Source organism: Marmota flaviventris, chromosome 10, assembly GCF_047511675.1.
Source record: "Marmota flaviventris isolate mMarFla1 chromosome 10, mMarFla1.hap1, whole genome shotgun sequence".
Taxonomy (NCBI): Eukaryota; Metazoa; Chordata; class Mammalia; order Rodentia; family Sciuridae; genus Marmota; species Marmota flaviventris.
In genome coordinates this window covers 124,893,371-124,920,984 of record NC_092507.1, presented here as the reverse complement: position 1 = coordinate 124,920,984, position 27,614 = coordinate 124,893,371, and the positions used below count along the sequence as shown (strand labels likewise).

Below are 27,614 nucleotides of genomic sequence, written 5' to 3'. Positions count from 1 at the left end.
AGGCCGAAAATGGTACTTCCCTAGCCCGGAGCAAACCGAGCCTCTTCTGCAGGCAGAGGGCCCTGTTCTGGAAGCTTCCAGCTGAGGAGAAGAGGGGGCCAGATAACTTACAAACACCTGAGCTTCTTACCATGAACACAAGCAGGTCAGCTGCCTGGTCCCCTGCCCTGGGGACTGGGGATGGGGCGGGATGCAATGGGAACTCTCTCCTCCATGCTCTCCAGGTGGGTCCCTTTTTAACTGTCCAGGAGAAAGTGTTAACGGGGAATCACTCATGGCAGTGGCTGATCTTGTCTAGTGACCGCCATTTCATTCCACTGACTGCTGGAGCCAGAAGTCTGTAAATTAAGCCGTGAGACCCTCAGAAAGATCTGTGAGATGAATCTCAATCGATCGCTCCTACCCAAGCCAGCCCAGCTATGAGGGGAACGGGGTGACCACTCTCCTCTGTGCAAGGAGGCCCTTCCTAGAAATTCTCTTAACCTCAGCAGCACTCTGCAGACTCCATGGAGAAGGGGTCAAGACCCGGGGCTGGTCAGGCGTTCACTCCCGTGTTTCCCCTTCCTTCCTCAGCGCAAACCCGAGCTCCTGCTCTGTGACTGGGAAAGCAGGCTCACAGTGTACGTGACTGGCCCCCAGCCACACAGCTGGTGAGGGAGTCGCGTTCCGACTGCAGTCCCTGGACACACAGGCACTCTGCCCAGGAGGGCAGCAGAAAGAAGGCCACCTGAAGAGGGCACCCTAAAGGCTTCCTTCCATTGAGGAAGACGCACAGTGAAGACCAATCAGAAGAGAGAGGAGTAGAAAAAGGGAAAGAAAGAACACCTGAAGGCCCCGAGTGTTTAAAGTGAACCCTCACAAGCACCTAGTCATCACGTATAACTGCCCCCATTTTACATGACAGGAAACAGGGTCACAGAGAAAAACAGACTCAGATCAGAACTGGACCCCGAGAAGCCTTGGTGACCCTCTGCCCCAGGCCTCCCCCTGGTGGTGGACGGGGAAGTGTGCAGGCGAACGGAGTCTTCCTGGTGCTGGGGGCAGCTGGGCCGAGGTCTACTTTGACCATCCCGTAACAGGCTGCAGACTCACATTGACAGTCGGAAACACAGGAGGCCTGGGGTTGAGCAGGGCTGAACAAGGCAAAGATGACGTGTCTCCACGGTCAGACCCGAGAGGTGAGCAGGCCCAGAGACGGAGGGCGGTGGAAGGCGAGAGGGCATGGCCATCAGGAAGCCACCACAGTAAACGAGGTGGGCACGAGAGAGGAGTGACAGGCATGCCCCTCGAGTGCTCACAGGTTGGGCACTACCCTATGTTAGGCTCTCTTCTAGTGCTGGGGACCGGCGAGGAATGAGACAGTCTGCCTTCTTGGAAGTTACCCTGGGCAGGGAACTACACCAGTAAGTGCCCAGATGTCCTGAGGGAAAAAGTCAGGGTGAGGCCCAGTTTCCAAGGGCACGGCAGAGCAGGACAGGGCGGAAGCTAGAACAACAAAGCTTACTTCCTCCTGGTGGCGCTGGAAGTCCAAGATCAGGTGTGGGCAGGTGGCCTCGGCCTGTAGAGGTCTCGTCCTTCCAGGGTCTTCCCAGGGTCTTCCCTGGGCCTGTGCCCTAATCTCCTCTTCTTACAGGGACAAGGCTCTTGTTGGAGTCGGGCCCACCCCTGTGGCCTCGATTACCCCGATTACTTCTTTAAAACATCTGAAGTATTAAGGGTTAGGATATCACCACAAAATTTTGGAGGACACAATGCAGCCCATAACACAAGGTGGTGAAATTCTGCATCAAGGTAAAAACTATGCCTCTAAAGGTGGTAATGTCCTCTTTGGAGGACACAATATGGCTCACACACAAGGTGATAAAACTGACAACCACGTCCCTGGCTGGGCTCTCCGACGATATGAGAAAGCAAACATTTCAAAACCTCCAGCAAGGATGTGATCTGCAGAGAAACCCACTTAGCTGGGAGGGTCGGAGTCTTCCTAACTAAGGCTAGAGGGAGGGGAGGGGAGGGACGGAGATCCGCTACAGGGGACAGTGTGGGGCGTCTGAGACCGCGGGCAGCTGAGAGCCCAGAGAGGAGTGGGAGTTGGCCCCAGGTGTCTAGGGGCGTCCTGGGAGGGGCGAACCGCCTGTGGGAAGAGGGAATGGCTCACTGGGCTCAGGGGCCATCTGGTACACCCCAGCTCAGGAGTGGTGAGAAGGGATGGGACAGGAGGGTGGGGTCAGGGCAGATGCTGGCCAAATGCACAGACGTGCCGTTAGGAGAACCAGGTTCAGTGACCTGTTATATGGCATGGGGTGACAGCGATGTACTGCTGACTCCGTCTCTTAGAACAGAACGCTGTGGGTCATTTACATAGAAAACCAATGTATTCTGCCATAGTTCTAGAGGATGGACAGTCCAAGACGGCGGCAGCAGGTCAGGGCCAGGCTCTCTGCCTCCACGCTGTGCCCTGCTGTGCCACCCCCAGAGAAGGAGCAGAGGAGTAGGAGAGGGCTCCTGTGCAGCCTTCTTACAGTGCACTGAGCCTGAGCCCCTGTCACCAGGCTTACTCGCCAGTGCTGCTACGCTGGGGACTAGGTTTGGAAAGGAAATCAAACCATGGAAACTACACCTCCAAAGGAGTAGAGTTCTTACCACAAAAATCAAGAGTGGATGACGTAATGGATATGCCAATTACCTTTACCTAATCATTCCATAATGCAGACAGAGACATTAACTATGAAATATATATAATCAATAGTAAATTAAAAGTTTCCATTAAGAAGAGTTTCTCAGAAGAATCAGTAAGAAGGTTGGGATGGCTGGAGTGCAAAGGCGATCCCAGGCGGGGGCGCCCTGTGACGGCTGGCCTCACTTTGCCACGGGAGGCCAGTGAGAATGGTGACAAGATGGCACGGCGGGCTTTGTTCTAAAGCAATACCCTGTGGAGAATACGCTGGGGAGGGAACGAGGGCAGAAACAAGGGGACCTCTTAGGAAGTGGGACGAAGACACCGCAATGGAGATCTTAAGAAGTAGTCAATTTTGGATCTAGTTTGAAGAGAAATGACAAGAGGCTTTTTGTCAGCTTTCTGCTGCTGTGACAAAATACCCAAGAAAACTACTTAGAGGAAAGACTGATTTTGGCTCATGATTTCAGAGTTTTCACTTCATGGTCCCTTGGTCCCATCACTGTGAGCCTGTGGTGAGGCAGAACATCACGGCAGGCAGCACACGGCACAACAGAGCTGTCCACCTCAGGAAGGCCAGAGCGAGGCAGGGACAAGATACACCCTACAAGAACACACGTCCAGTGGCCTACTTCCTCCAACTAGTCTCCAACTCCTAGAGTTTCCAGAACCTTCTAACAGCATCACCAGCTAGAGACTAAGCCTTCACCACAGGAGCCTTTGTGGGACATTCTAGGTCCAAACTGTAACAGGGCTCACTGAGACACTAGATGATGAGGTCTCAATGGTAACCCCAAAGCTCTCGGCCTAAGCAACTGTGTGAACAGTGTATACTTCATCCCAAGGAGGGAAACTGTGGGGGCAGGAGGTTTGCAAAGGGCTGAGAACCGAGAGCTTACTGTGGGCAATGGGAAGTTTGGTGCATATTAATATCTTAAATATCGAAACACAGATGCTGAGTAGACAATCAGAAATGAGACTGGAATTCAGGGGAAGGGCCTAGAAACACAGGCATGGCGGCGCACACCTGTGATCCCGGCAGCGAGGGAGGCTGAGGCAGGAGGACCACCAGTTCAAAGCCAGCCCCAGCAACTTCGTGAGGCCCTAAGCACAATATTTAAAAACTATGGAGGCACTTGAGATCACCCAGAGGGTCAGTATAGGAGAAAAGGTAGAAAAAAGTCCTGAAATCCAGGAACCCCCCAACACTCAGGGTATTAGACAAGTATAGATTCACCAAAAATAGAGAAGTTGAGAAACTGGAGGAAAACCAGTTTGGTATTTCCCACCAAAGCCAAGTGAAGAAGACATTCCAAGAATGCCGATGAGAAGAAAACTGAAAATGGGCTGCGGGATTATCCACCGAGGTCCATGCTGGTGGACACGCCTGTTTCCATGCAGAGCTGAGGGAAAGGGTCTGATCATAGCTAGTTCAAGGAAAAACGGAGAGTCCAAAGATGTGGAGAAAAACCAGTCGGGGTTTCCACAGCATACCTGTAGCTACTGGGAACAAGGGGTAAGGAGAGAAAACGACAATGAGAAGGGTGGTGGTCACAGGAGGGGTGCCGGGGCCGACCCTGCGGAGGGCCCAGGCAGGCGTGACGTGGAGGTGGCCTGGGTGGGCAGTCTTCCTGACTGTGGGGCTGTCCCAGGGAAACAGAGACACCACCCACCGGCGGGGGGGGGGGGTGTCCTGCAGGTGGAGGGGGAGGAGCTGTGCGAGGCCCTGAGGTGAAGGTAGTCCTGACCGACCTGACAGACTCAGGGACACGGGGGACAGGAAGCGGGGACGCGCTCCTGGCCGGCCCCTGGGTGGCGAAGAGGAGAGGTGTGGGAGGACAGGAGTTTGAAGGGGGAGCAGGACAAGGAGAAGAACAGAACCAAGGTCCCAAATCAGCCCATTTCTGCAGCTCATTATGTCTGGCCTGGGTCACAAGCACATGCTTAGAAAGGAAGCCACAAATCCGAGAAACCCTTTGGTCTCCACATCATGCCCTTTTCTCTTTCAGAAAGGCCTTACCAGAGCTGGGGGAGGAAACAAAGTGCAGGCGAGGTATGAAGACATTTTATTGAGACATCAACTGGTCTGGGTAGGTCGGTCACTCCTCACTTCCCACGGCCTGTGCTTGGGAGCAGAGGGCGTGATATTTTTCTGGGCTTAAGGTGTAGGCTGACATGGCGTTCAAGAACTGGTCCAGCGGGCAGAGTCTGTCGGGGCAACCTCTCGGCACCTGCTCCTGTTGAAGAGACGTGGCTCAGCAGCCCACAGGGCCAGGCCCGTCTCTGCCTTCGGGGAGCCCCGCAGTCTGAGAGGCTCTGGCCCAAGCGGCACGCACACACATGACACCAAGAAGGCCCCATACCAGTCACAGGCAGAACACACCACTACAGCCCGCTTACAAAGGCCACTCAAGAAAGGTCGTTGAGCTGACTGAGGGGACACAGTCAAGTGACATCACTGAGCTGGAGAAGCTAAAGGTCTCATCCCTGGGAGAGCTCTGGTCCCTTTTCTCAGCATCGATGTGACAGGCCGTCAGCAAGGCAAGGGTGCTGGCAGTGCCCGCTACCTCCCAAGACCCAGCTGTGCATGTTCAGGAGGCCCCCGTCAGGAGGCTACATCCCGACAGTCTCTCGGGAGAAGAGCAGGAGGGGTTCTGTTCCTGGAGCAGTCTGCAGACCAGGATCAGGACCACGTCCCACTCAGCCACCACAGGCCAAGACTTGCTCCAGCCCTGGGCACAGCTGTGAGTCGCCCACGGGGTGCAGAGAGCTGAGGGCACCCATGGAGACTCCACGGGGCCTGGTGCTGACCCAGCCGGGGGCACTGGGGAGAGCCCGGCCACCACTCAGTCCCAGCTGCGAGGTCTTACCTCCCCGTTGTAATAGAGCTGCACAAACCACTCCTTGGATTGCTGATGCTGGTAGAGTTCCACGGTCAGGTCGACAGCAAATGGGGGCCACTTGTGGTCAAAAATCCCCAGGGTCATTAAGAGAGGGATGAGGGTCACATCATGAGTTGCATAGAGGTATAGCTTTCTGAAAGAAGGAAACAGTTCCCTGTAATGGTCTACTGCAGAACTCGGGAGGCCTAGGGGTCCAGGTTCTATAAAAGTGGCTACAGAAGCTCGTGAGCCATTCCCAACATTTTAAAGACCTTATGGACATCACATCTCTGTTCGTGGAGTGAAGCTATTCAAACAATCTAGCAGGCCAATACCTCTGGTTTGGACTACGGAAATACCAAGGACTTTAACTGCTGCCCGTCTCCCTGGAGTAAGGAACACACTGGCCTCAGAAACCAGGTGACATCTAGCTCAGCTGAACTGAAACAGGAGAGGAGAACCCACAGTCCACTCCCCTTGTCACCAGGGAGGTCCCACTGGGATCACTCTCCTGGCCTCCTCCACCCATTCACCAGTTCTCCTGGTGAGTCTTAAGGCAGACATTGAGCTGCTGTGGTCTAGACCCCTCCTGGGATCCTGCCAGGCCTGGAGGAGGGTCTTCCGGCTCTCGCCACACGACGAGTCAGTGACAGCCTCTGCTCCTTGTTGGGAAAGCCTGCAGGCTTAGGGAACCGAGTGCATCTCATCGTAGTCTCCCAATGGCCATTTCACCTGCTTCTGACTGGTGCCAGTGTCATCTCTTGGGGTGGGTTGGGGATCTTGTTTATTGACCCCAACGCAGAAGCCTAGCACTAGATCCTGTAGTGTTCTATAGACACAAGGAGAGAGCATCAAGCAGCTCAGAGTTAGGACATCTTGTTCAAGGGAGCCTGTCACATGCTCCTCCAGAGCCAAGGTGCACAGAGTTAGGGATCACGTTCAAGAGGAGCCTGTTACATGCTCCTCCAGAGCCAAGGTGCACAGAGTTAGGACATCTTGTTCAAGGGAGCCTGTCACAGTGCTCCTCCAGAGCCAAGGTGCACAGAGTTAGGGATCACGTTCAAGAGGAGCCTGCCACATGCTCCTCCAGAGCCAAGGTGCACACAGAGTTAGGGATCACGTTCAAGAGGAGCCTGTTGCATGCTCCTCCAGAGCCAAGGTGCACAGAGTTAGGGATCATGTTCAAGAGGAGCCTGTCACATGCTCCTCCAGAGCCAAGGTGCACAGAGTTAGGGATCACGTTCAAGAGGAGCCTGCCACATGCTCCTCCAGAGCCAAGGTGCACAGAGTTAGGACATCTTGTTCAAGGGAGCCTGTCACAGTGCTCCTCCAGAGCCAAGGTGCACAGAGTTAGGGATCACGTTCAAGGGAGCCTGTCACAGTGCTCCTCCAGAGCCAAGGTGCACAGAGTTAGGGATCACGTTCAAGGGAGCCTGTCACAGTGCTCCTCCAGAGCCAAGGTGCACACAGAGTTAGGGATCACGTTCAAGAGGAGCCTGTCACATGCTCCTCCAGAGCCAAGGTGCACACAGAGTTAGGGATCACGTTCAAGAGGAGCCTGTCACATGCTCCTCCAGAGCCAAGGTGCACAGAGTTAGGGATCACGTTCAAGGGAGCCTGTCACATGCTCCTCCAGAGCCAAGGTGCACAGAGTTAGGGATCACGTTCAAGAGGAGCCTGTTGCATGCTCCTCCAGAGCCAAGGTGCACAGAGTTAGGGATCATGTTCAAGAGGAGCCTGCCACATGCTCCTCCAGAGCCAAGGTGCACAGAGTTAGGGATCACGTTCAAGAGGAGCCTGCCACATGCTCCTCCAGAGCCAAGGTGCACAGAGTTAGGGATCACGTTCAAGAGGAGCCTGCCACATGCTCCTCCAGAGCCAAGGTGCACAGAGTTAGGGATCACGTTCAAGAGGAGCCTGCCACATGCTCCTCCAGAGCCAAGGTGCACAGAGTTAGGGATCACGTTCAAGAGGAGCCTGCCACAGGCTCCTCCAGAGCCAAGGTGCACAGAGTTAGGGATCTTGTTGAAATGTAGATTCTGCTCAGCAGGTCGGGCCTGAATACCTGACAAGCTCCTGGGTGATGAGGAAGCTCTGTCTGCAGATCACACTTTGATCGGCAGACGCCTAGGACACACAGCACCCCAGACCTGTGGTTCTGACCTGGGTGCCAGGCCCTGCAAAAGTGGAAGCTCATGGGTCATTTCCAACTTTCTAAAATGCCTGTGGATATCACTCCTTCTTAGCCATTCAAACTACATCTATTACACAATTATATTTTAAACTATTAAAATACCACATTGGGGCCAGGGTTGTAGCTAGGTGGAAGAGCGCTTGCCTAGGGTGTGTGAGGCCCTGGGTCTGATCCTCAGCACCACATAGAAATAAATAAATTAAATAAAGGTGTTGTGTCCATCTGTAACTAAAAACAAACAAATAAAATAAAATTCCAAATCAGTGTGATATAAACATATCACAGCTGCGGACAGCCTGGGGCTTGCCGCTCTGGGGAATTGCCTCTGGCCGCTCTCGGCAGAGTGGAGCTGCTGTGCTAGTACCTCCTCTCGCTGGGCGGAGTGGCAGGGTCCACAGCGGTCAGCAGGCTGCTCTCCAGGATGTGCAGGAATGGGCCCACTGCCATCTGAAGGCTTTCCCTAGGAAGAGCAAAAGCAAGTCAGACACCCGGCACCCAATCAGCACTCAGGGGACGCAGGCTGGTCCTGCCCTGTAGGGCCTCAGGAGCCCAACTGGATGGGCCAAGAAAAAGACAAGCAGAGCAGGAGGGACAGCCAGGGCAGCAAGGACAAATGGTGCCACATGCAGCTGGGGGTCCTTGTGGACAGACTCCCACAACTAAAGCTCGGGTGCAGAGTGGCTAGGAACACAGCTGAGACGGCAGGGCTGGGGAGGGGCAGTGGTGACGGGGTCCATCATGCAGAAGGAGGCCGTGAAGAGCAGAAGAGCAACGCGGAGAAGGACAGGGTGACCACTTCCAGGCATTCCAAAGGGCCTGGAGGAGTTGGTGCGAGGGAGCAACCTCCCAAGTGTGTCCCTGTTGTCAGCTCTCTCCTGTTGTGCTTTAGGCCATAGGGACACTTCTTATTCATGTCGATGTAATTGACTTAGTCCCAGGGCGGGCTCTGCAGCTCCACCGTCTTCATTCTCTGGCTTACTACCTCACAGTCCTCAGGCAGCTACTGACAGGCACACCACATCCTCTCCCAGCTGTGAGCACAGCAGGAGGAGGGCCTGGCAAGCGCTGTGTGCCTCTCAACACCACCTCCTCCCTCCAACTCCCAGAACCCAGTCCCTGACGGAAGGGACCAGGGAGGCCCAGGACCGATCCCTGCTCATGGAGACTGGGTGAACTGCCAACTGCACAACTCAAGAGACGACGGAGCGACGGACGAAGAGAGGTGACCAGCACTGTGTGTGACATGCACCCTCCAGGAGAACGTGTGCCGGCCAAGCCAAGCTGGATTGGAAGTTGTGACCCTCTGTCCTTGAAGAGACATCAGTTTTGAAACCAGGGCTAAGGGAACGGAAAAGACAATGGACAAGGAGAAACCAACTATGGTTCAGCCCGATCAGACCTGCCTGCTGTTTTGTTAATAAAGTCTACTGGGGGCCGGGCTGGGGCTCAGTGGTAGAGCGCTTGCCTGGCACATGTGAGGCACTGGGTTCCAACCTCAGCACCACATAAAAATAAAATAAAAGCAGTGTGTCCATCTACTAGAAACAATATTAAAAAAAAGTCTACTGGAACCTAACTGTGCCCCTTCTGTTACATGTTACCACAGCTGCTTCCCGCTGTAAGGGTGGAGATGGGCATTGTAACAGAAACGGCTGGGCTGCGAAACAGCACATTTATTAAACATGCAGATGTGTGAACTGGGGACAGGGAGGACAGTGAGTGACAGTTTGAGGTAGCAGCATCATTTCATGAACAAAGAGGAAGCTGGCAAGTTCCAGGGAGGGGCGGCACAGTGAGTGGCTTGGCTGGCGCACAAGTGGACGTGTGACTCAGGGTCAACGCAGGCAGCATCTTCACATCATAGAGAACACTCGACCTTTGGGTTTTGAGGGTTGGCTTGTTTCACTTAGCGTGACAGTCTCAAGATCTATCCACTGGCAAACGTCATAAAGTCCTTCTGCTCTATGGTGAGTGATATTGTGTTGTAGATATATCCCACAAGAATGCAATCTTAATTAGAATGAGTTACACTCCATGTTTGTATAAATATATCAAAATGTACTCTAGAGTCATGTAAAACAAGAAATAGCAAATAAGATTTTTGTTTTTTAAAAAGTCAGTGCAGTCAGGGCCTCTGAGGCCGCACACTGGGCAAACCCTTGGAATGTCAGCTGCCCCATCGTCCTCAGGACCCTCCTCTACTGCCCACTCCTCCGTTAAGCCACTTATTCTGAGGATAAGCCGAATGCTCTTATTCCAACAGAAAAAAGAGGCTTCTGACATTTGTAAGAGGGAAGCCTTTCCTTTTGGTGGTCAAGAAGCAGGCCTTCCACCAACAGCATCCCCACTAGCAGGAAGAGAAAGAGCAAACACAGGCCTGTCCGTCAGAGGGCCGGTCCGAGTCCTGGCTGTGGCACGCACTAGCTCAGCTCAGGCAGGACTGCTGACTCTCAGCCCCAGCTTCTCACCCACCTGACGGTGAGAAGATGACACTCATGTGTAAACTGTAACATGATGAAGAAAGTGAGAAATACATTCTTCCATCAGCTTCCACACCTCCCACTAAATCTTTTGAACCTTAGAACACAAGGGAAAAGGGAGTGGCTGAGACACTCAGCCTGTGGTGCTCTATATTCTTTGTAACACAGGGTGGAGGCACCAGGTCACCAGCCCGGATCAGAAGCGTAAAGACCTGGGAAGGCCGCAGAGCAGGGGCTGTCTCTCAGGCCACGGTGATGCCAGCAGACGGTGTGAGCAGGCCTGAAGGGCCTCCTTCCCACACACTCGGAGGTCTGACCAAGCGTGACTCTGCGCCAGCAGCTGCAGAGGCCACTCACCTGTCTTCCCGCTGTAGGACGTACAAGGCCGTGTCCACGGCCCTCCGCTCAACCACCTGGGCGAATCTCTGCAGTGTGGGGCAGCTCGAGAGGCTGTGTGCCTGAAAGGACCACAGGCAGGATTTCAGATCACAGCTTCTGCCCCCAACCTGGCAGCTGCTCGGCTCCCGCCGAGGCTGCAAGGACCTGTCTTCTGGGAAGGGGCTAAATAGCTCAAAAAGCCATGCCCCCAGGTCCTTCCAAAGCCATGCACTCCTGGAGGGCTGAAGAGCCAGAATCGAAAACGTTTTCCTCCATTTCTGATGGCTCCCATCCACTCCACATTTTTTTTTTAATTTTATTTAAATTAAAAAAAGAATAAAACACCAAGGCAAGGGATTCACAAATTTCCACTTGACTTTCATTTTCCCTAAAATGCTTTCTAAAGATTTGCCATACAAATGCTCTACGTGAGCTCTCGCCTATGACCTCAGACCACTGCACCTAAGCACAGGTGCGTTTGTGCCTCTGCGGCATGAGGTCATTTTCACAAGAGAAGGAAGGAGGCTCCGACGCTGCCACAGTGTCCAACTTCTGAATCTATAGAGATATTTCCCATGTGTGATCTTCTTTATGTATTCATTACACAAAAGAGATCCTATAGCTAGATTAGTTTGAGGAAAACAGACTTAAAGATTAACTGGGGGTGGGGGAATAAAAGATTAACTGGAGGCTGGGCCGCAGTGGCACAATCCCAGCGGCTCAGGAGGCTGAGACAGGAGGATCGTGAGTTCAAAGCCAGCCTCAGCAATGGGAGGCACTAAGCAACTCAGTGAGACCGTGTTTCTAAATAAACTATAGAAAATAGGGCTGGGGATGTGGCTCAGAATTCAAGTGTCCCTCAGTTCAATCCCCAGTAATCCCCCCCATCCTGAAAAACAAAAGATCAACCAGAGTTCTTGTGTGTGTGTGTGTGTGTGTGTGTGTGTGTGTGTGTGGTGCTGGGGACTGAACCCAGGGCAGCAGGGCCTTGTGCATGAGAGGCAAGCACTCTACCAAAGGGGCTCTAGCTCCAGCCCCGAGTTCTTTACTACGGGCTTCTCAGACTTTTAATATGATGATATGCATATACTCTTCAAAAAAGGTAGAACAAATAAGGACCCAAAAGTTTTAGATCCTAGAAGATACTGACTGAATGTAAAATTCACATGTAAAAAATGAGCACCCTGGGCTGGGGTTGTGGCTCAGCGGTGGAGTGCGCATCTAGCATGCGCAGGGCTGTGGGTTCAATCTTCAACCCCACATAAAAATAAATAAATAAAATAGATGTGTTATTAAAAAAAATTGAGCAACCCTCCCTACCCAGAATCCCCCCTACTCATCACCCACTCGACCCCTACTCTCCCAAACACACACACACACACACACACACACACACACCCCAGGTATTCTAAACAAGTTTCAAAAAACTGATCTAAAGCTGTATGTCTACATTCCTGAAGATCTAGAGCAGGATGTCCATATTCCTGACTGCTCTAGAGCTGGATGTCGTACTCCTGGCTGATCTAGGGTTGGATGTCTGTACTCCTGACTGATCTAGAGCTGGATGTCAGTACTCCTAACTGATCTAGAGCTGGATGTCTGTACTCCTAACTGATCCAGAGCTGGATGTCTATACTCCTAACTGATCTAGGGTTGGATGTCTGTACTCCTGACTGATCTAGAGCTGGATGTCTATATTCCTGACTGATCTAGAGCTGGATGTCTGCACTCCTGGCTGATCTAGAGCTGGATGTCTATATTCCCGACTGATCTAGAGCTGGATGTCTGCACTCCTGGCTGACCTAGAGCAGGATGTCTGCACTCCTGGCTGATCTAGAGCAGGATGTCTACACTCCTGACTGATCTAGAGCTGGATGCCTACACTCCTGGCTGATCTAGAACAGGATGTCTGCACTCCTGACTGATCTAGAGCTGGATGTCTACACTCCTGGCTGATCTAGAGCTGGATGTCTATATTTCTGGCTGATCTAGAGCAGGATGTCTGCACTCCTGACTGATCTAGAGCTGGATGTCTACACTCCTGGCTGATCTAGAGCAGGATGTCTACACTCCTGGCTGATCTAGAGCAGGATGTCTAGACTCCTGACTGATCTAGAGCTGGATGTCTACACTCCTGGCTGATCTAGAGCAGGATGTCTGCACTCCTGACTGATCTAGAGCTGGATGTCTATATTCTTGACTGAGCTAGAGCAGGATGTCTGCACTCCTGGCTGATCTAGAGCGGGATGTCTATATTCCTGACTGATCTAGAGCGGGATGTCTGCACTCCTGGCTGATCTAGAGCAGGATGTCTATATTCCTGACTGATCTAGAGCAGGATGTCTATATTCCTGACTGATCTAGAGCAGGATGTCTGTACCCCTGACTGATCTAGAGCAGGATGTCTGCACTCCTGGCTGATCTAGAGCAGGATGTCTATATTCCTGGCTGATCTAGAGCGGGATGTCTGCACTCCTGGCTGATCTAGAGCTGGATGTCTGCACTCCTAACTGATCTAGAGCTGGATGTCTATACTCCTAACTGATCTAGAGCTGGATGTCTATACTCCTAACTGATCTAGAGCTGGATGTCTATACTCCTAACTGATCTAGGGTTGGATGTCTGTACTCCTGACTGATCTAGAGCGGGATGTCTGCACTCCTGGCTGATCTAGAGCTGGATGTCTATATTCCCGACTGATCTAGAGCTGGATGTCTGCACTCCTGGCTGATCTAGAGCTGGATGTCTATATTCCCGACTGATCTAGAGCAGGATGTCTACACTCCTGGCTGATCTAGAGCAGGATGTCTACACTCCTGGCTGATCTAGAGCAGGATGTCTGCACTCCTGACTGATCTAGAGCTGGATGTCTACACTCCTGGCTGATCTAGAGCAGGATGTCTATATTTCTGGCTGATCTAGAGCTGGATGTCTGCACTCCTGACTGATCTAGAGCTGGATGTCTACACTCCTGGCTGATCTAGAACAGGATGTCTGCACTCCTGGCTGACCTAGAGCAGGATGTCTGCACTCCTGGCTGATCTAGAGCAGGATGTCTGCACTCCTGACTGATCTAGAGCTGGATGTCTATACTCCTGGCTGATCTAGAGCAGGATGTCTGCACTCCTGGCTGATCTAGAGCGGGATGTCTATATTCCTGACTGATCTAGAGCAGGATGTCTGCACTCCTGGCTGATCTAGAGCGGGATGTCTATATTCCTGACTGATCTAGAGCAGGATGTCTGCACTCCTGGCTGATCTAGAGCGGGATGTCTATATTCCTGACTGATCTAGAGCAGGATGTCTGTACCCCTGACTGATCTAGAGCAGGATGTCTGCACTCCTGGCTGATCTAGAGCAGGATGTCTATATTCCTGGCTGATCTAGAGCGGGATGTCTGTACTCCTGGCTGATCTAGAGCTGGATGTCTGCACTCCTGGCTGATCTAGAGCTGGATGTCTGCACTCCTAACTGATCTAGAGCTGGATGTCTATACTCCTAACTGATCTAGAGCTGGATGTCTATACTCCTAATTCATCTACAGCTGGATGTCTGCACTCCTGGCTGATCTAGGGTTGGATGTCTATATCTCGGACTGATCTAGGGTTGGATGTCAGTACTCCTAACTGATCTAGGGTTGGATGTCTGTACTCCTGGCTGATCTAGAGCGGGATGTCTGTACTCCTAACTGATCTACAGCTGGATGTCAGTACTCCTAACTGATCTAGGGTTGGATGTCTGTACTCCTGGCTGATCTAGAGCGGGATGTCTATATTCCTGGCTGATCTAGAGCAGGATGTCTGCACTCCTGGCTGATCTAGGGTTGGATGTCTATATCTCGGACTGATCTAGGGTTGGATGTCTATATTCCTGACTGATCTAGAGCAGGATGTCTGCACTCCTGGCTGATCTAGAGCAGGATGTCTGTACCCCTGACTGATCTAGAGCTGGATGTCTGCACTCCTACCTGGGTGAGGAGTCCATGACTATTTCCCGTCCCCTCCTCATTGCTCCCTCTCCCTCAGCCCCCACATCCACTCCACCCGTAAGCCTCATCATAGCGGCCTGCACACCAGAGGGCCTCCATCCACTTCTCCCCACCTAGTTACAAGTCAGGAGCCTGTTCATCCAAGTGCCTGCCCCATGGTCACCAAACCCCAAGGTTCAGGGAAAAGTGTCATCCCACCTGTTCAGCAGCCATATTGTCTAAGAGAATGAAGAAGTCCACTTCGATGCTACTGTCGAGGCCCATCCCTTCCTTCACCTCTTTCAAATCCTCTGAGATCTGTGGCTGCGAAGTAGCAGCCTCCTTCCGGCCTCTGCCAAAGCAATTTTTAAAATATTTTTTAAATCATCTTTATGTTGTACAGCAATCAACAGTTTACTAAATGCGTTGCTCAACCTTTTGAGGTCTCCTTCAATCCTCACAAATACCCAGTGGAGCTAGCTGCATTATTCCCATTTTACAGATGAGGAAATTAAGATTCCACGAAGTCAAGTGATTTATAAACGTTAGCAAGGATCAGGAGTAAAATTCAGGTCAAACTTTCCAAGTCCTACTCTAGATTCCTGTCGTGCCCACCACCATGCACAGCCCAGGTCTGTCTGGAGACAGCACTCTCTCTTCTATGAACACATCTCATATCGCCTTGGTGCAGCTCAGAATGGCTGAGGACTAAAAGGGTCATCCGCCCTAACCAAGGGACCTGCGTGGCAGCACACCAGCAGGGATGGGGGGGGCAGTCTGTCTTCTTGGGCCAGCACACCTGGATTCGCAGGCTGATGACTGGCTCACTCACTACCTTATCCACCTACTCCAGGGACCGAGTGTAAGGTCCGAATGGGGAAAAGGCCCGTTCACGACTGCACAGCACCTCCAGACTCCCTGCCCCTCTGCGAGCCTGCGGCTGTGAGCAAGAGCTCCTGCACTCCCTCGGCAGTGGCAGCAGGAGGCAGCCACGAGGGTGGGTCTGGGCAAAGCCTCAGGGCAGGCAGGGTCTGCCAGCAAGGTGGGGAGGGGCGCCCTCCACTGGGCAGTTACCTGACCCTCGTCCTCAGGTTCTGGCAGCTTTGGTAGTTGGGGTACAACACTTCCGAGTCTGCCTGCACAGTGTGGATGACGACAGGTCCTAGGAGGAATGGGGTGCACAGGCAGGAGGAGGCTTCACGGGGCTCTTCCCCAAGCCCCACTTCCTCCTCCCCCCCTTTGTCCACCAGAGAGCTGGGGCACAAGGTCTCCTCAAGGAGAGCAAAGGCCCCAGCGCACACCAGCCCTGCAGAGCGTTCCCACGGCCCGAGCATCGCAGAAAGCAGGCAGCAGCCTTGTTCTGTCCAGCACCTGCCCTCCTACGGGCCACGAACAGACCAGAGGGGCCTGGACCCGCCCGCCCCACCTCAGGCGTTCTGAGGAACACCCTTCAAGGTCTAGAGTTGAGTGTCTGTTCCTGAGTGAAGCATTCTCCTTGATTTTCTTATCCCACACTCCCCAGTCTCATCCCCAACACTCCCTGCCTTCAAGGCCTGCCAGCAACTAAGTTCCTAATGAAGAATATGCTATCCCTCATTTGATCAGAACTAGGTATTTTCTTCCCAAAGTTCAATCTCATAGGCCAATATGGCGACTTATCACATAACAGTCTGAGAAAGGTGGCCACAAAGCCATAAATCTCCTCAGGCTGGAGTCCTGCCCAAAATAAAAGCCAGCCTTCTAGAAGAGTGGCTAGGAACCAAGGATCAGACAGTGTTCCCGTACATAGCTGCTGCTCAGAGATCACTAGCTCTTGTCCCCTGTGGCAGTGCCTGGGGCATCCCGACACCCTGCCAGAGGCGGCAGAGTCCTGTGGCACTTCTCTTTTCCCACAGCCCAGGCCCAATGGCAAAAGGAACATCCCCCATCAGCAGCAATCTGGAATCCACTGCGGTCAGTCCACTCAGCACGTAGGTGAGCCTGAGTCCCAAGGAGCTCTTTATTCTCAAATCACCGATGATCAGAACCCCAGGTTTCTAAAAGCAGCCATGGTAACTGTACTAGAATATGAGGATCCAAACACACTTCGTTGGTCTCGACAGAAGGAAAACACACTGAAGGTCTGTCGGTTAGGTCTTGAATCCGTAACCAACCCACAGGGCTGCCTTGGGAAGCCACTTTCTTTCTCTAGGGCTCATCTGCAATCCCAGGGGTGGAACCCTGTCAGTGATCTCGGGAACCTCGCCCACCACTATGTCCAACAGTAACAGTGCTGATATATGCAAGGTGGTGGTTCAAAGCAGAGTCTATCTGCACGTCCCATGCCCCCTCCTTTCCTGTAGTCCCTATGACCTCTTTGAAGAATCCTGGGCTTCTGCATGTACAAAAACACAAAAAATGATCTACATGCACATATCCTTGGATAAGTAGCTGAACCTAAAGGTGACAGCATGGATTTCGATACCAGACTGTTTGAATTCCACCAATACCATTCACCGTTTAGTGTGCCTGGGCAGGTCATTTAGCCCCTCTTAGTTCTCTTATTTGTAAAATGGGAAATGGTACCTTCCTCACAGGGTTATAGAAAGACTTAAACAACATATGCGACGTCCTTAGAATACTGTTTGGTATATACCAAGTCTTTAGTGCTGGGATTTTAAAAACTGCTAATAATCTAGTATAACGTGGGTGACACTGCAGGGTACTCCATCTGGAGTCTGCTGCTGTATTGGCACCTTGGAACCACAGTTTACAGGAAAAAGACACTCTAAATAGACACTCAGATATGAACGGAGCCAAGGACTGGCCAAATGGGGCCGGCCAGCAGTCTCTAGCTTCCTCCCAGCCCGCGTCTCCACAGTTCTCACGGAGCTCCCTGGGGCTTCTCGAAGATTTCCTTCCTAAAGCAAAACCCAGTGTGGCACCACTTCCCTTCATGGTGGCACCTTCTAGGTTCTTTGGCTCATTCGACTCCCTTGATGCTGGGGAGAGCACAGAAGCAGCTCTAACAGGAGTCAAACTGAAGTCCCCATGTCTGTGAGTCCCACGCATACAGCCACTACCCAGGAAGCCACAAAGAGACATGTAGGGACCCACTGAGTTCCCTGCTGGAACCTGGGACATCCCCAGTTTGTGACCTGAAGGCATCTTTCCTCCTCTGTCACACTTCTGCTGTTTCCAGGAAGAGGGCATTTGCCTTGTGAAGCTGAGCAAGTGGGGAGCTTCACATCAGGCCCTGTGGGTGATTCTTGAGCTCACGGGCTCTCCAGGAGGGAGGCAGAGCCGTTCTGTCTGCTTTCTGTGGGCTACACGCGTCTGTGCTCAGCAGCCAACTGCAGCAAGAAACCAGCCGCAGCACCCAACCCAGCCAGGGATCAGGCAGGCGCCTCCGGCCTGAAGTTCCTATTACGTTACATATTTTTAAAAGTTTGATGACTGTTTTGTTTCTATTTGAGATACTGCTGAAGAAGCTAAAGAAAAGAACAATAACCTTTGCCTTATGGCACCCTTTACTATTTTAATTCTGATGAGGTAATGACGATCTGAAATGCAGACCAGGGATTCAAGTAAGTCTGAATCAATAACAAATGATAAAACGCAGCCACCTTTTCTGGGGGGGGGGGGGCACCTTGGAACCACAGGGATTGAACTCAGGGGTACTCGACCACTGAGCCACCACCCAGCCCTACTCTGTATTTCGTTTAGAGACAGGTCTCACTGGGTTGCTTAGGGCTTTGCTAAATTGCTGAGGCTGGCTTTGAACTTGTGATCCTCCTGCCTCAGCCCCTCCCCCAGACACTGGGATTACAGGACTGTGCCACCGGGCCCAGCCAAAAATGCAGCCTCCTTTGATGGCCAAAGACCCTAGATATATGGGATCCATGAGGGAAAAAAATGCAGTCCTTGGCAGTAAAAAGTTGGGGAATTTCTGACCACAGCCATACAGAGGTTTATCGTCAAAACTAAGAAACGCAGCTGATGCTCGGGTCCTACTGTGAATCAGCACTGAGGTGAGGGCCCAGATCAGCACTCTTCTGCCCTCCTCTCTCTTAGCAGGTCACTACTGTCCCCGGGATGCAGACAGCACGGCCCTGGGCAGCCTGTGCAGATGCCTGGGAGGAGAGGCCAGAGCAGGAGGCACACTAGAGTAGAGCCACTGATGCACGGCCACTCCTGACAGGTCAGGCTGGAGCGGACAGCACACGGCCAGGCAGCAGCGACCCTGAGGACAGGCACACCCGAGGCCACATGTGCAGAAGAGAGATTGGGAAACGGACACAGAGAGGGACTTTGGGAGGCCGCTCCTCAAGGGCCAGGGGCTGGCTTGTAGACCCCACAGACAGACCTTCTTTCTGACGTTGGAAAAGCCCAGCCAGCAAACAGCGAGCGGACTCCAGATTCCGATGCATGTTGGTGGAGCGAACACTGGAAAAAACAGAAAGGCAGAGACGCCCCCGGGAGGAAGGCTGAGTCATACACTGCACCACGAGCAGCTGCAGTCTCCGGACACCCAGGGCCCTGAGGTCAGGAAGAGGATTCGCCGCTCTGTGGGATGGCTGTCCCCAGAGGACTCACAGGCCAATGAACGCGACCTCCAGTCACGACTGCTCTCAGGACTACTGCATCAGACAACTCTCCCCCAAACCTCTCTGGGAGAAAACAGGAGGCCCTGGGGTGTCGGACCCCTCACACTCAAGACCTCACTCAGTGCAACATATCCTCTTCTGATGACTCACAAGACCTCCTGCGGGTTGAAAGTTGGCGAAAGGAAGGGGACGTCTTCGACATAGTTCTTCCTCAGCCTCTCTCCCAGGGCAAACATCTGCTGCATGCCCACCTTGGTCAGCTGCCCAGCCAACATGCCCCCCTGAAGTGGGGAAAAAAGAGAATCAGACACCTGCCAGGCTGATCTCAGCCCAGAGAGACCCACTGAAACTCGCAGTGGCCCGGAGCAGGATGCAGTGCTCACCTTCAAGGTCGTCCTGCTGTACTGAGAGTCATAAGGAGAATGTGGTTTCGGGCCACCAGCTAGATCGGTGACTGTGTAATCAAACTGAGTTTGGGGTGGGACCTCTAATAGCTGGGGGTTCCACTCTACCTGTTGTGATCATAAAAAACAAGATATGTTTTTTTAAAAGTTTCTTGAAACTCAGCATTAACATCTGGTGGTCCCATGGAACATTAGGCAGAATCACTCCGACATTAGGCTACAGACCTTCCTGTGGGAGGAAAAGGGAGAAACGACCGACCGACTCAGGATTCCAGGTGTTCTCGGCCCAGGTCCTGAGTGCTGCACTAATACTGTCAGCGGCTACTCTGGCCCTGAGCCCAGGCCGAAGGGGAGAGATGGCCAGTGCCTGGCGGCAGGTGCTTGGCGAGTGCACGATGAGCATGGCCTTAGTGACCATGCCTGGGAGATCTCCTGGGAACCTCTCTGTAGTTTCCACGCCTGGACCCCCACGTAGCACACCACACTTGCTAGTGTCCCCTGTTATTAGTTCCTGCTATCTAATTTCTGAAATAAACAGCTGCCACCAGGAAGCCTTGGCTGCTCCCCACCTCCCTTTATTCCCTGCAGTCTGGCGCTTGCTCCCGCTGTCCTGCAATGGCTCCCAGACATCCCAAGTGGCCACAATCCCCAGCTCCAGCTGTCGGTGACTCTCGCAGCCAGGAGGGCACCTCCACACACCCTGGCAACCTCAGCTGTCCTTTCCAGCGCTACCACACCCTCCCAGGCCCAGGACTCCAACTTGTGACTCCCTGCCACACACCATCCCTGCAGCCCTGCTGGCCAGAACAAAGTCGCTCTGAATGCTCCTGCTGTGACCAGAGTAAACCTTACTACCTCCTCCTTCCTTTTTTCACAGTTAATCATGGCCCCTTCTCCTCAGTTCTGAGCCTGGCTTGCGGTTAGCATGGCCCAACCTCTTCTCAGCACCCCCCCAGGACTTCTTCCCTGCCCTACACACTACCTCTCCAGTCCCACAACTGTTTCCTTCAGCGCCATCTTCATACCTCCTAGTTTTTCAACGTGACGTTCCTAGAATTTTCTTTCCTGTCATCTGAGAAGACTCCTTCGTTCCGAAAGACTCAACAAGCCTGACCATGGCTCTGAACTTCTATAGCAATACTGGTGGCTCCTACTGTTCTAGGAGAGTTCCTTTACTGGTCTGTCCTGTTTAGTAGATTTAGCTTCCTGAGAACAGAGACTCGGTCATTTATTGACCTTTATACTCTGAAATCCTAAGAAGGGCGGAGCACACCATACATGCAATTAATAACTCTGACCATCTGCCAGATCCTGTGGAAGATATCAAGCTTGAGATAATTTGGCCCTGTCTTTCCCTGATTTTCAGATTAATAGAGGAAGCAAACTCTGAATCTACATGACATACTAAAAGGGAATGTGTGCTATAAGAAACCAGATGAAGTCCATTGTAGTTCAAGGTAAAACAGACATTCTCTTGTGGTTGAGGATTCAGGGAATATTTCACAGAACGGATCATATGTGAAATGAACAGAATTCAGACAAGCAACAACTGGGACTTGGGAGTAGGAAGCAGGTAAGAAGAAATGGTGGCATTCAGAATCCCCAAAATAGCTAGAAAATTGGAGCAAAGTAGAGATATTAAAGAATGTATATACAAAGAAGTAGTCTAGTTTGTCTCAAACTGGGAATGGTTTTCAAGCCTTTTAATTAGCAAATGCCAAGTAAAGCTGAATATTCAATTTGTACATGTAAATGCAAAAACTGGAGTTTCTCCAGCTGCAGGAGGAATAAGAACCCGGAGCCCCAGGCAGCCAGGCCCCGGCCCACAGCTCCAGAGTAGTTCAAAAGTCACGGGTATAACCACTATTGGACTGGGAAGACCAGATGCAGGAAAGTCAAGTTTATGATGTGTGCCATAGTCTCCATGAGTACTGTTGGTCACCTCTTCACTGCTATGACCAAAAGGCCTAAAAAGAACGATTTAGAGAAGGAAAGGTTTATTTGGGACTCACAGGTGCAGAGGTTCAGTCCATGATCGGTTGGCTCCATTCCTCTGGCCCAACGTGAGGCAGACCAGGGGGGTGGAAGGGTGTGGTGGAGCAAAGCTGCTCAGTGCTGGCAGCCAAGAAGCAGAGAAGACAAGGCACCAGAGACAGAATGCAAACCCCAAAGCATGCTGCTAGTGACCTACTGCCTCACTTGCCGGTCAGCACCCAGCACAGCAGCCCCCCACCCCGAATCGCCAATCCATGCAACGGACTGATCCACTGATCATGTCACCATGCTCATAATACAATCATTTTACCTCTGAATATTCCTGCCTTGTCTCACCCATGAGATTTCAGGAGATACCTCAGTCCAAACAATAAAGGGATCCAAGATCTCACCTAAGGCAGCAAGAACAGAGGAGGTAAATGTGAGACATCTGAATTAGTAGGTAAAAGTTTTATTTTGTGGCTGGGTTGGCAGTGACTAAGGAAAAAGAAAGGAAAAGTACTACTTTGATTCTGAGCCTGTGTACCTAATGTGGAAAGGGTAGAGGAGGTGCTCCCTGACTACCACTAGGGCAGAAGAAAGTGGGGAACCTGCGCTCACTTAAGTTTGAGTGAAGTCCTCTGTGCTCCCAGTGCTCCTGGCACATCCCCGTCATTGAAGTGTTCCGTCTCTCTCCATCACTACACTGAAAACTGACATGAGTCACCCTTCCCCAGGTCAGAGACCTAAGTCCACAGGGCCATTCAGCTTCACTGAGAGAGCTCTCTGCCTAGCTGCCTTTGTGGTTCCCAAGAGACAAGTCCTGCAGTGCAGGTCACATCAAGTCTAGAGCCCACTCTCATCCTCTTTCCTCTTCTTAACTTAATGATAGAAACTGACTTGATGATCCTCCTTATATTTATACTCCATTATACCCCATTTCCAAAAAGAAACAGATGACAGCAACACCTAAAATCTAGTAAGACAACCAAGTCAAAGTAGGTAAGAGACAGAACCAAATAAGCATAGGGGCAAAAACAGATGCAGTAATAGGTTACTAAAAATGCATCTATCAAAAATCCATACAGCTCTCATAGGTGGACCGCAAGTTTGGCACTAAGCTTTCTGGCTTTTATATAAAAAGAGAAATTTGATCAGCTAGACAAGTTTAAAGATAAAAGCAAGCAAACTGTTCAGGAGAAGTACACCATATCTAATGCTAACAGACAAATTCCTCCCAAGGGTCCTCATAAAGAGGAGAGAGTAATACAATGAACACCTTTTCAGTAGTCACAGCAATGAGTTCTGTGGGATGGTTTCTCCCAATTCCCTCAACACAGAGTGATAACATCTCACCAAAGCACATTTCAGTGAAGGCGATTCTATACTGGGAGGGATATGCTAGATTCCAAATAAGAGAAAAAAAATTTGCAAACAAAAAACTTCCAGGTGCAGATTTTTTTAGATAAAACAATAGTTTTAAACCTGGGTCATACACTGGCATCAGCAGGACATTTTCTAAGAAGTCACTGATGCCTGAGCCCTATTCTGAACCTCCCTGGGTCAATGACGTAGAGTCCAGAGAATTCTAAAGTCTCACCAGAGAAGATCTTACAACGTCTGGACACGTGGGCCAATTAAACCAGGATTCTGGGAGGAAGACCCAGGCATCAGTATTTTTAAAATATCCCCACTTGAGTTCGATATCCTACTAAGGTAAAGAAGCATCACTATAGAAAGATGGAGGTACTGGCCTGGCACATTCTTCAGGTGCTGCGTCCTCAACGCCACCTTTCTCAGCTGAGCTCTGGCTAAGTATTAAGTAACAAGACATTATGCTTCCCAGCTGATCTATCTTGTCAAATAAAACCCCAAATACCTTAACAATGAAGCTAGGGTAGGGTGAACTGTCTTTTATGAAATCAGAAGAACCTGCCTGGTGATCATCCTGCCACTGTCTGCAGGGGACCTAGGGAAACCTAGAATGAGAGTCAAATCTATTCTTTTGAAAGTCTACTTGGATCTACTGTAATGATCAGGAAAACAGCTAATTACGGTCCATAATTTTATTTCCAAGGCACATACTTTTATCAAGATAAGCTAAACAAAGTTATTTAAGCCATAAAAAAACCACTCATATTTTAAACAAGACTACTTTCTAAGGATTTGTAAAATGACTGAAATGACTTGTCATGTGTGTTTATCTATAAACCAATCAGAAATCAGTAAACATGTACCAAAAGAAATTTTAGTTTTTGAATGGCTGCTACATGTCCCACCCGAATATAATTAATATCAGAACCAGAAAGATAGAAAATCCCAATAACCTGTCTATTAAATGGGATATTGAAAAGAAAACCTGAGCAAGGTCTTCCAGAAACAAGTTATAGAGGGCTGATGACATTCACTTGTGGACTAATTTGAAAGAGGGTTGTTTCCACCCCTGGCTTTTATGCACATATTTTATTCTAGATAACCAAACAGTTTTAAAGCATCTACCTACAGTCTGCAGGTATGATCTGGTAGGAGAGGTACTGTGTCTTCTCTTATTGCAAAATGAGACCACGGACTATGATGTTCCACATTTTGTAGTTAGAGAGAGATGATGGATGAAGCTGGTGTGCTAAGCCATAAGGACCCCCTCTTCCAGAAAGGCATGACACCCATCACACACTGGCTCAGGAGAAATCTCTAAAAGAAACTAAATCTTTCTACAGGGCTTTGGGGAATGCATGCACTGTACATACGAGGCCCAGGTCTAGACAGTCAAGCTTTATTCTTTGCTACCACTGATAACCTGTCTTTAACATGAAAAAAAAAAAAAAGAAAGTGTGTGTGTGTGTGTGTGTATTCCTATCAATTACTTCCCAGCCCTCTGTAACAAGAATAAATGGGGAAAAGTGGGGGTAGAGGTTGCCCAAGAGATGGGTCATGTGTTTACAAAATGATAAGGAACTTTGATGATCTGATGGAAAAAAAGCAGGTAAGGGACTGAATAAAGACCAAAGCATCAAAAAATAAGAAATTCCAGTACCAGACAGAAAGTAGTGTAGCCACAGAAAGGCTAACTAGAAACCCACATATGTTAAGCGCCTGCTAAAATATATTTGAGAAGTACCTTAGAGGTTTGCTTTAAGTGAGGCCTGCTTTGAAAACTGGGTTTTAGTGTACAGTGTGGAGAGTTCAGCTCTCTCGGTTTTCTCTAGAAAGCAACTATGACCATGAAGATGGACAACCTGTTTGATCTGCTCCAACTTCAACTTAAGCATCGCACACTAGGCATTCCAGTGGGACTTGGGGACCTGCGTACAGAAAGGCTAACCATAAAAAACATGGAACTGTGTGTGCTCTGAGGCTAATTAGTCATCGTTAACCCTGCAGAGTTCAAAGCATCATATCCCCAAACCGACCACAAGCCCTTCCACTAACTGTAGGTCTAGAAGCCTGAAACCAGAGAGCCGGGACACAGCGACTGTCACCACGTCTTCCTGCGACCTCCAACAGCCTCCAGCTAACCCTGAAGAGGGGTCCTGGAACCTGTCCCAAGGCAGCCCCTGAGGTCCCGTTAGGAAGGTCCCTGACACAGCGCGACGGTCCCCGACAGCACCGACGCGGCCGTCCCGGCTCGAGACAGGCCACTTTGCGGCCCTGGCGCGCCGCTGACCGCTGGCCAAAGGGCCCCCAGGAGAGTCCCGGGCTCCTCCGGAGGAGCAGCGGCGCCGCAGCTGGGGGCGACCCTGGAGTCTGGGGCGCGCACGGCGGGGGGCGGGGGGCCGGGAGCCCGGGGCGGGGAGCCGGGGGCGGGGGGCCGGGAGCCGGGAGCCGGGAGCGCGGGGCGGGAGCCGGGAGCCGGGAGCCGGGGGCCGGGGGCGGGGAGCCGGGAGCCGGGAGCGCGGGCCGGGAGCCGGGGGCCGGGAGCCGGGGGCCGGGGGCGGGGAGCCGGGAGCCGGGGGCCGCTCACCTGGCCCGCGCAGGGCAGCGGCCGCAGCGGGCTCCGCGCGCCGTGCCGGAACACCACCTGCACCTGCTTCAGCTCCAGGTGGCCGCGCGCCTCGGGGCGCAGCTCGCTCGGGGCCGCCCGCCGCGCGCGCAGACAGCAGGCCAGCGCGGCCAGCGCGCCCGCCGGGGCCCACAGCCGCGCGCCTAGGGCGCGGGCCGCCATGGGGCCGCCCCGAGAGCGCGGGGACCGCGGTGAACACTCCGGCCCACCCGACGGGCCGCGCCTCGCCCTCGAGTCCTCAAGCCCGCTTTCCAGTCGGGTCCCTGCCCTCCTGAAGGACAGGCCCCGGCACGAACGGCGGACGCCCCACAGACGGCGGCGGACTCCCCACAGATGGCCGGTTCCACCGGCCACAGCTCCCAGCCCTCCCCCGTCCGGGGCCGTCTCTGCCGGGCCCCGCGGAGGAGCGCGGGAAGTGGAGTCCCCAGGCGGCGCTCGGCGGGCGCCCTCCGCCCGCGGGAACTACAACTCCCACAAGGCCGCGCGCCGGGACTCCGCCGGGCGGGGCGGGAACCCGCGTGGGCAGGTCTGGGCGGGGCGGGGCGGGAACCCGCGTGGGCAGGTCTGGGCGGGGCGGGGCGGGAACCCGCGTGGCCTGGGCGGGGCGGGAACCCGCGTGGGCAGGTCTGGGCGGGGCGGGAACCCGCGTGGGCAGGTCTGGGCTCGGGGGCGGGGCGGGAACCCGCGTGGGCAGGTCTGGGCTCGGGGGCGGGGCGGGAACCCGCGTGGGCAGGTCTGGGCTCGGGGGCGGGGCGGGAACCCGCGTGGGCAGGCCTGGGCGGGGCGGGAACCCGCGTGGGCAGGTCTGGGCTCGGGGCCGGGGCGGGAACCCGCGTGGGCAGGTCTGGGCGGGGCGGGAACCCGCGGGCAGGTCTGGGCTCGGGGGCGGGGCGGGAACCCGCGTGGGCAGGTCTGGGCTCGGGGGCAGGGCGGGAACCCGCGTGGGCGGGGCGGGGCGGGGCGGGAACCCGCGTGGGCAGGTCTGGGCGGGGCGGGAACCCGCGTGGGCAGGTCTGGGCGGGGCGGGGCGGGAACCCGCGTGGGCAGGTCTGGGCGGGGCGGGAACCCGCGTGGGCAGGTCTGGGCGGGGCGGGAACCCGCGTGGGCAGGTCTGGGCTCGGGGGCGGGGCGGGAACCCGCGTGGGCAGGTCTGGGCGGGGCGGGAACCCGCGGGCAGGTCTGGGCTCGGGGGCGGGGCGGGAACCCGCGTGGGCAGGTCTGGGCTCGGGGGCGGGGCGGGAACCCGCGTGGGCAGGTCTGGGCTCGGGGGCAGGGCGGGAACCCGCGTGGGCAGGGCGGGGCGGGGCGGGAACCCGCGTGGGCAGGTCTGGGCGGGGCGGGAACCCGCGTGGGCAGGGCGGGGCGGGGCGGGAACCCGCGTGGGCAGGGCGGGGCGGGGCGGGAACCCGCGTGGGCAGGTCTGGGCCGGGCAGCGAACCCGCGTGAACAGGCCAAATTGGAGCCCAAGAACGTGGACCTAGGAGGGACGATGGATGTGGAAAGGCATCACCAGCTCCTGGCCAGGGGGGCCTTGCCTCAGCTGTGAGGACAGTGCCCGCACAGAGTGTCCCCTCACCTGGGTCATTTCTTTTGCTTACAGCTGAGTGAGGTGTGGCCAGGCCACTCTGGCCCAGTGTGGGACACGCTTGAAGGCCATGCTTGGCTGGGGCTCCCTCAGGTCTGCACTGCGGTTTAGCCTCTGCCTCTGCTAACCCCATCCTGCTCCTTCTGGAGGTCGAGATCCCAGATAAACATGGAGCACCAAACTCCAACTCAGTGCTACTTTCAAAGAACCAGCCTGTGGCCGGGAACTTAGAAATCGCCTAATCCAAACTCTTTTCAAAATAATAAAGCTTGTTTTTTTCCCCAAATTCAAAAGTATTCTCCCTGCATATAAAATGAAGTGTATATTTAAGTAGAAAGAAAAGAAGTCACAGTGTTGGCAGCCATCTTTGGAAACATTGCCATGATCTTAAATGATGGTCACAACCTGGACCACATCAGCACTTACTGATGCTTGGGTAACTGTCATGTTTCCTGGCTCTGCGCCTCATTTCTCACTAGCATAAATA

At 53.1% G+C, this 27,614-nt stretch overlaps 1 protein-coding gene across 2 annotated transcripts; it reads right to left on the bottom strand.

The window, feature by feature from the left end:
* Window positions 1–4,726: 4,726 nt before the first annotated feature.
* On the bottom strand, window positions 4,727–25,910 carry Acp6 (acid phosphatase 6, lysophosphatidic). Of its 2 annotated transcripts, XM_071618507.1 has the most exons (11): window positions 25,504–25,547; window positions 21,874–21,955; window positions 19,548–19,676; window positions 19,315–19,445; window positions 18,924–19,003; window positions 15,653–15,740; window positions 14,798–14,930; window positions 10,591–10,691; window positions 8,118–8,213; window positions 5,548–5,713; window positions 4,727–4,914 (listed from the first exon to the last, which is right to left on the bottom strand). In XM_071618507.1, the coding sequence occupies exons 2-11, from the start codon at window positions 21,901–21,903 to the stop codon at window positions 4,777–4,779; spliced, it is 1,092 nt and encodes a 363-aa protein (XP_071474608.1). In that variant the 5' UTR covers window positions 21,904–21,955; window positions 25,504–25,547; the 3' UTR covers window positions 4,727–4,776. The 2 variants fall into 2 exon arrangements, with proteins under 2 accessions (XP_071474608.1, XP_027811987.1); XM_027956186.2 differs by lacking the exon at window positions 21,874–21,955 and having other exon boundaries at window positions 25,504–25,910.
* Between the last annotated feature and the right edge of the window lie 1,704 nt (window positions 25,911–27,614).

Bases quoted from the DNA above. Each gene is read 5' to 3' on its own strand.
- Acp6 (XM_027956186.2), bottom strand. From the start codon at position 25,704: ATGGCGGCCCGCGCCCTAGGCGCGCGGCTGTGGGCCCCGGCGGGCGCG. The intron at 14,931-15,652 runs GTAACTGCCCAG...TTGCTTTGGCAG, and splicing joins AACCTGAGGACGAGGGTCAG to AGGCCGGAAGGAGGCTGCTA. The intron at 10,692-14,797 runs GTGGGATGACAC...TGGTCCTTTCAG, and splicing joins ACAATATGGCTGCTGAACAG to GCACACAGCCTCTCGAGCTG.